We start from the raw sequence: 8,919 nt of genomic DNA, 5'->3' as shown, positions 1-8,919 counted from the left end.
GGACGGCCACTCACTGCGGCTGCTGGCTACACACGGTAGCCCATGGCAACCCACTGCAGCAGGGGCTGCAACCCACGCCGATGCGCGACTCATGGCAGCCCAGCTCCAGATTGAGCTGTTGTTCAGCATCTTAGCTGTAGAGGGCAGTGTCACTGGCCCTCATATGTGGGATCCGAACCGGGGCTCTATGGCGTCCCAAGCCAGTTCTTAACCAACGCACCACTCGGCCGGCCTACTACTATTATTTTTCTGTTTTTAAATACTACTCCTGCTATTGCAAATTTGTGATGCTATATGGGCCAGATAATCAAAATAACTGATAATTATTTTTATTAAGATTTCCTTAATGCATTCTCAATTCTACATTTCAGAGTATCAAACTTATGTTACTTTTGCACTCTAATTAGAAAAATCAGAATTAAGTTTGTTTTAAAATACATTTAATAAAAATAACTGTTTTATATATTTTACATGTGTAGAATATTTACAAATTCCTTCTACAGCATTTACTTAAGTTTACTATTTTTTAATTATTTGCCTTTTTGACTATTTCATTCAGTAGTAAAATACTGTCCAGTGTTATCTGTTACTAAAAAATTAGCTTCTTGGGTAATCCTCCTGGGTAAAAAAAAAAAAAAAAAAAAAAAATTAGGTTGTTCACATTTAATCTATGGCAATTTTAACCAGTCATTCCAATTACATTTACTTTACTTATTTTGATTTCCCAATAGCACTTGTTCAACGTTAAGCATACAGTGTACCAATGGGAATTTATGAAGAGACTAAGTTACACATTGATAGTTGTAGTAACTCTGAGGTATACTCAAAAGTGCCATTGTCCTTTTAAAGAGTATGATGTAAGTATTCTCAATGCTTTTAGCAAATAAAGCTAAAATTAAAATACCACAGTCTATCTACTTTATACAATTTAAACTTATAAAAAGTAGCTCACAATCTACATTTCTTAGCTGTCCTTCAGTAACTAGTCACACGTTAGCCATTTGGAGTTTTCTGAATTCATTTTTTTTCTATAAGAATGAGAGTTTTACCTTGTTCCAAGGGCTCTGTTCTCTTCCGTTTTGTCGCCAGAGTTGGATTTGTCTGCTCCTTTAAAGTTTCCACTGGACAATTTGGTCTTGGCAGCTGACATCCAGGTGTTGGTCCTGGCCGATTACTGAAATATTTAGTTTTCAAAGCCTTTAAAAGAAAAGATTCCAAAGAAAGTAAACTAAGTGAATAGCTGAACTGAGTTTAAGAAAATCTAACCTCCGAAATTATTGGGAACATTAAAAATACTATGTGAATACCCCTGCTCCCCCCAGAAAAAATAGAGAAACTTGCTTAAAGAACTTCCAAGTTTATCTGTCACAACATCTATATGTATTCCAATTTCAAATCATGTAAACATAAATTATTAAAAATAAAACTTTTAAAAAGATACAATAGGTTGGAAACAAGAGATTAAAATCCAATAATCCACTCCAAATTAACAGACATTTTACTTGGAAGGAACTGCCCAACGTCATTTCTATTTACTATCAGTCCAATGGTATAAGATTCTCAGTTTAATTCAGTCCAAAATGCCAATAAAAATACTAGTTTTATTCTAAATGACAAATGATATTATCAAGTTTGTACTTTCCTTGCAACATAGTGCTGTTTAATAGCCACAATAATTTAAGATATTTCCTTTTGGATAATCCTTTTAGGAATAAAAGCAAGTCCCTATACTCTTCAGGAATTTCCCCCCTAACATATTATTTGAAGTATGACTTAAGAGATTCCTTAATTCAAAGGCGTTTCATTTGTAAAGTATTACTTCCAAATCCTAGCAGTTCCCTAAGTAAATTAAGCTAACTCTGAGCTACATACAGATTTAACTCATTCCAACTTTCAGAACCAAAACCCATTTAAAAAAATTCATCCCATCAAAATACAACCCAAATCAGTTATCACAACTACTATCTTTCTGTTAAGTTTTGAGTTTTACTATACTATTAATGAAAACAACTTTCTGGATAATTTGACCTGGTCCCAAGTTTCTTATGATGGAGGTAACACACACACACACACACACACACACACACACACACGAAAAGGTAACAAATTCCTTGTCTGAAATTAGAAGAATAATTCTAATAGTAAAATATCTAGCAGGTATGTATTAGTGTAGCATGTATTGCTAACAAGATAATGCTTATAGAAGTAAACGCGTTGAACAGTGATTTAGCAGTCTATAATAAATGTGTAAGTGAAAAAAATCCACCTTGTATCCTTGATATATTGTGTATTAACATATTTTGTTAGGTCCAAAGACTTGCCTTTTTATTTTAATCAGTCTTTCTTTATGAAGCCACATTATTGCACTGTGTTGCATTTTTACATATCTCTGCCCCGATTTGTTTTTAAGATTTTATTGGGGAATTGAAGAAGGGGAACAGCTAAGTTGTTGTCCTTCAATCTTAGTTGTGGAGGGTGCAGCTAGCTCAGCTCCAAGTCCAGTCGCCATCCGGCCCCCCGTTGGCAGCTCATGGCCACTCAGCTCAAGGTGCTGTGTTCAATGTTAGATGCGGGTGGGCGTAGCCCACCATCCCATGCAGGAGTCAAACTGGCAACCTTGTTGTTAGGAGCTGAGCCATCCTGCCACCTGTTAGTAGCTCAGTGGCAGCTCAGCTCAGGCGCAGTTCACTGACCCATGTGGGAATCGAACTGGCAACCTTGTTGCTCAGAGCTTGCACTCTTAGCCAACTGAGCCACTCGGCTGGCCCTCTGCCCTGAATTTAGGTGTGTGTGACTACCCTTTTTTGTGTGTGTGTGCTTGTTTTTAAAACAAACAAAATTTTTTTTCCCTAAATCTATAGGGCTTATATTTTTGTGTTAGATAACATTTCTCCCTTCTTTTATAAAAGCAGGTACTCTGGGTCTTTCAAATTTTTCTTGAGTTTGATTGTTATTTCCCTTAAACAACTGTCAGTTTCAGAGTTTGTTGTATTTATTGGGTTGTTGAAAAAGTGATGACGCATTTTTGCAATGAAAAACATAGAAAAAATACGTCATGACTTTTCCGACAACCCAACAGATTATTTTTCAATCTCTTGTAAGCACACAATTGTATCAGACTATACCATTTTTCTCTCCATTATCACTTATGACTGACAGTGACCAGTGTACATATCTGGATTGTATTTTATGGGAAACAAAATAAAACACTTTTGGCATTAGGCTTGGCACAAGATTTAAATTAATACATAATTGTTTAATTGAAATATACCAGTGTCTTAACATATACAAACCTTATGTTTTTTTTTTAATCTAGGTTGACTACTTGAAAGCCAATTAATTATGCAATTAATATGCATATCTATATCTACCTACCTATCTATCTATCTATCTATCTATCTATCTATCTATCTATCTATTCCTAAGCATAGTAACGTCTCCTGTAGTTGTGTGTTCATGGTGTAATTTAATACCAGTCTGAATAGTGCTTATAGTTTGGGGGAAAAAAATCTGCTATTCCTTAAAACAAAACAAAAGCACATCTTTCCAGTATTTAAAGAATATTAGAAAATCTTACGAAATTCTGTTTTTATTTTATCAGTGCTATAGTTAAGATTATCCTCATATTTTCTAATATGAGAAAGATATGCTTAAATACCTGTGAAGCTGTAATTCGAGTACACGGATTAAATAGGAATAAGCCTTGTATGAGAGCTAATAAGTCATCTCCTGCTGCAATGAAGATGTGTTGTAACGGGATTGCAGGGAAACTCTTAAATGTCACGAAATCTGGAAGACTACACATGTCCTGTAAAAACATTTTTATAATTTAAACTTAAGGGTTGAAAGGCATATAGATATCAAATGAAGAAATAAAACTGTCATATAGGTATAATGATCTTTGTAGAAAATCCCAAGAAATCTATTTAAAAACTGCTAGAATTAGTAAGCAAAGCAAGGTTGCAGGATATAAAATAAACATACAAAAATCAATTGTAGCTCTATATTAGCAATGAACACGTGGATACTGAAATTTTTTAAATGCCATTTAGAATCACTCAAAAACAATGAAATACTTAGGTGAAAATCTAACAAAACATGTGTAGGACTCATATACTGAAAGCTACATAACACTGATGAAATCAATCAAAGTTCTAAATAAATGGTGAGAGCTATCCTATCTTGTTCATGGGTTGGCAGATTCGTCACTGTAAAGATGTCAATTCTCCTCTAATTTATATACAGGTTTAACGCAATTCTTATCTAAATTCTGGCAAAATTATTACATAGATTATTCTAAAATTTATACAGAAGGCAGAGGAACTAAAAAGTTAAAATAACTGAAAAAGAACAAAAGTGAGAGAAATTAGTCTACGTGATTTCAAGACTTAATATATAGCTACTTTAATTAAAACTATGATATTGGCAGAGGAATAGATATAGATCAATGGAACACGAGAGAGAACCCAGAAACAGATCTACACAAATATGCCCAACTGATTTTTGACAAAGGTGCAAAGTGTTCACTGGAAAGACAGTCTTTTCAACAACTGGTGTGGGAGCAACTGGACACACACAGGCAAAAAAAAAAAAAAAAAAAAAAAGCCCTGACGTAAGTCTTACACCTAATACAAGATAAACTCAAAAAGGGTGACAGCTACCAATAAATGTTATCAATAAATAATAGCTACTAGGGCATGTTTTACAGTTAAAACACATACCAAACTTTCAGTTAGAAACTTGAGGAAGTAATAGCACATAAGAAACTTCTTACACTTAATTTCAGATTCAGATCATTTTTCTGCAGTTTTAAAAGAAGATAAAGAGTCTGATTAAAATTTCTCTTTTCTAGTACTTATTTATTACCCAAGAGATAGGATGGAAAATAAAAAGGCCTAAATTTTAATTTATGCATAAACAAGTGAGACTATTTTACTAAACATATATATAAAATTTAGCAACTTAAACTGTCAATTTTACCAGACTTAATATTTCTTTTTTGTAGACAATGGATAAAAAAATAATACTGAACCATCTTAGTTATGTTAGTGAAAATTCTATAAATAAACCTAAACCCATCAAGACAATGTTGATAAACTAACATGAAAATGAAATACGCAGCTATTAAAAAGGAAAAGGTCAGTAATAAATACTGAGTAAAAAGAGTATTTTGGTTGCCAAAAAAATTATATGGTGTGATCCCAGTTTTGTTAAATAATGAGACAGAAAATGCAACTCTATATATGTATGTGTTTGTGTGTATATCTTCACAGCAAGGCTTTATACCAAATTAATAGTGATTAACTCTGGGATGAGAATTACTGGGATGAGGGAAGGGCTATTGTATATAGGAAGCTGGATGGTGTATCACAGTTTAAATTTTACTTTGTATAAGTTTTGTAATGAATATTACTAGTAAATTAAGACAATGAATACATTTCTTTAAGTAATATTTACATGACAACACTATACAGAATCCTAACTAAATTTCAAAGAAAATGTATAAAGGCATACAGGCCACTGTTCCTCAGTTGGTGTGCCCAAAGTTTCAAATATTCTAGTTAGTTGATCAAGGTCTGAATCTCCTGGCAGAAAAGGAACCTGAAAGAAAGTGAGAGGCAGATATTTTAAGGAAGTTTGTGATAGTTGTTATGCAAATAAACCTATAAATTTAGTAAGAAAAACTAAACTGTAACAAAAATTAAAATGTAATCTGATGTGGCATTAGATCCTGCCATTGCTAACCTAGCCAACAGCACAACACTGACCATTTTATTCACTCCCCAAATCTTTAATAAACACTTACCATGTAATAAGCACTGTGCTAAGCCCTAGGCATTCAAATGACGGAACAAGATAGTCCCCTCTCTCCCCCAGGGATAGATGTGAACAATGGTGATTTAAGTAAAAGGGCATTTACACAATGATGCATTCAGTGAGAATACAGGATCCTTGCTCACACTAAAACAGCACCTAACCCACTCCACACAGGTCAGGGAAGGCTTCCTAGAGGAAGGAGCAGTGAAAGCTGAAGGATAAAGAGTTAGCCAGAGGAGAAGTCTAAGATGGAAGAAAACTACTTTAGCAACAGGGCAGGTCCAAAGATGGGAGGTAAGAGAACACATCTATATCTAATCTTAAACAATTTCTTAGCAAATTCTTTCTTTGAAGAGGTATACTGGAAAATTTTAAAAGAGGATAATTACAAGTTAAAAATTAGTAAACTGATAAGAAATTATGCCAAACCAAATTTGCCTCTAGTTGGCATCCTTTTCTGTACACTTTTATCATTCTTCATGTCTGGCTTCATATCTTCTAGCATAGTTACAGGCATATCCTAGTTTCAAAGATTGCAATTGTGTGTTTTTTAAGAGGTCATTTCTGAGGGGAGAGATTTTTGCCCTGCCATCTTAAAAACCCTTGAGATATAATTATGGCTGTATTTGAAAATGTCTTAAAACATTTTTTTTAAAATGTCTTCATTGTATTAAGTATCAGTGCAGTGACGACTACGAAATCCACCGAGCAGGTACTGGGTCCAGTATGTAAGCCAAAATAGACTATTATTTTTTCCCTAGGGATGAATAACTATTTCTAATTTCCATTTAGTAATTTGAATGGCTACATTTAAGAACATGTATAGCATATATACACTTATGGCAGCTCTTCTACAACCTCACTCTTAACAGCTAATAATCTTACTGATTTTCACTTGTTATACATAAAATATGGGCTACTGGGTCGTGCACATTTATTTACCACAACTGTACAATATTCATGTAGCATCCACATATTACTATGGATTCTCAAATGTGAACTTGTGGTAAACTCGAGTGTTCTTGAGTAGCAGAATTGCCATGCCAGCTGATTCACAGGACCCCATACTAACACAGGGATTACTAGGTCATCTTCAAGTCTAAATGTGAGGGTTTCTTCCATAAGCACCCAGAGGGATGAGCTTGTTAAAATGATGTGCAGAACTTACACTAAATTAAAAAGGGTGTTTAAGAAGGTAACTTTTCTCTCTGAAGCTATTTTCTATGTTCAAGGAAATAAATAGCTACATTTGTGGGCCTTAGGTTCAGATTTCTTTACATACACATGGCTTGAGGAGAGGCTGGAATCTGGAATGTAGGAGAAAAAAACTCAGCTTCATAAGGATTCCCCAGTATTCCTTACCCTTCGTCAGTCAGAAGGGCTAACCTAAACTTTATAGTTAAAGTTTCCAAGTCAGCATCTCTCTCTCCAATGAGGGCACGGAGAAGATGTTTTATTGTAACACAGTCTCAGTGAGAGAGATGGTATAGGGCCACCATGTCTGCTCTGCTTGAACAGAACTAAAATGATCCTGTAACACCAAATTTAAAGTTACACAGAGTTGCAGCTACAGTGGTCAGTATTACATAGCTCTTAAAGTATACATTTAAACAGCCCCACACAAAAGAACTCCCAGGAGTACAAAAGCTCATCCAAACACATTTAGTTACTGTAGAGGTATTACCATATTATAACCCAATGAAGGTTTTAGTATAGTTATATTTCAGAACATAGAAATGATCAATAATAAAGCCTTTATTGTCCTAAATAGGAGATGTTTTCATCTCACATTAGCATTAATAAAAAGGTTGCATTACGGGTAGGTTTTTTTTCTTTTAACTGATCTGTTTGCAGGCTTCTTCTTGTTAAGAATGGTGCTCCTTCCTACACAACTAGACTGAAGAACAAAAGGACAGCAACTTGTCTGTTCCCCTTCCCCCGATTCCCCAGGGCTGTTCCCCTCCCCCAATTCCCCAATAAAATCTTAAAACAAAAAGAATGGTGCTCCTCTATGGGAAGATAATTCTTACACGAATTATAAAAACAAGTAACTATAACAATAATATTGAAGTATGCACAGCAATTCAAGACTTACCCTTAGAAGCAACTCTGCTAATATACAGCCAACAGCCCACATGTCCACACCTACACCATACATTCTAGCTCCAAATAGTAACTCAGGGGCCCGATACCATCTTAAGAACAAAGAGAAATAGTCATTTTACAATGGAACTATTAAACTATTTCTTAGGGAAACTCTTCAGTGACACATCATCTTACTGATGAAATTCACTTTTATGGATATATTAACTCAAGAAAAACTGGTTGTAAAACCCAGTAGTTCTGTATTGCTTACAGGACATTATATACATCCTTGGTCCCTTCACTCACACTTTAGATCACCAACACCTTCTTTTTCCTGAAATGCTCAGCACCATCTTTCCTCCCCACTGATGAGCTTGCTTCCTACTTCACTGAAAAAAATACAAGTAATAAAAAAAGTTTCCTGCACTCACCTAGTCATTTGTACTCACACAATCTGCCTTCCCATCTGTAACTAAAAATGAATTATCCTTGATTGTTTTAAAAAGCTAATCCCTCAACTTGCTTGCTAGATACCACACTCACTTGCCTATTTTCAAGGATATTGCTCCTGCAAGTCTTTCCTCTTTCTCTTATATCAATTTTTTGTTCTTTACTAGACTATTACTAATGTACAAACATACCATTATTTCTTTGGACTTAAAAATAAAACTAAGTGGGCCGGCTGAGTGGTTTGTTGGTTAACAGTTGGCTTGGGAGCACGAGCTCTGAGCAGCAGGGCCGCCAGTTCAGATCCCACATGGACCAGTGACGCTGCCCTCTACAGCTAAGATGGTGAACTACAGCTCGACCTGAAGCTCGGCTGCCATGAATTGCCGGCAATGGCGTAGGCTGCAGTGGGGCTGCAGTGAGCTACCATGAGTGGCTGGCAGCCAGCGTGAGCTGCCGTGAGCTACGGTGAGCGGCCGTCCAATGGCCGGCAACCGACTGCCTCAGCTGGGAAGAGCGCAATGATCACAATACCAACTTGGGCCAGTGAAGCGACGTCCACAACTAAAC

At 35.5% G+C, this 8,919-nt stretch overlaps 1 protein-coding gene across 1 annotated transcript in view; it reads right to left on the bottom strand.

Moving 5' to 3' along the window:
- Positions 1-300: 300 nt before the first annotated feature.
- Positions 301-8,919, bottom strand: part of CDK7 (cyclin dependent kinase 7) — a 19,759-nt gene continuing 11,140 nt past the window's right edge. The window contains exons 3-7 of the mRNA XM_019631183.1: positions 7,913-8,012; positions 5,515-5,601; positions 3,659-3,808; positions 1,050-1,197; positions 301-618 (exon numbers count right to left, since the gene is read on the bottom strand). Of these exons, the coding sequence (XP_019486728.1) occupies positions 590-618; positions 1,050-1,197; positions 3,659-3,808; positions 5,515-5,601; positions 7,913-8,012 (514 nt within the window). The 3' untranslated portion in view covers positions 301-589. The remainder of the gene's footprint in view (positions 619-1,049; positions 1,198-3,658; positions 3,809-5,514; positions 5,602-7,912; positions 8,013-8,919) is intronic.

Source organism: Hipposideros armiger, unplaced genomic scaffold, assembly GCF_001890085.2.
Source record: "Hipposideros armiger isolate ML-2016 unplaced genomic scaffold, ASM189008v1 scaffold_984, whole genome shotgun sequence".
Lineage (NCBI taxonomy): Eukaryota > Metazoa > Chordata > Mammalia > Chiroptera > Hipposideridae > Hipposideros > Hipposideros armiger.
Note: the sequence above shows the minus strand (reverse complement) of the source record. Positions and strands in the feature narration are given on the sequence as shown.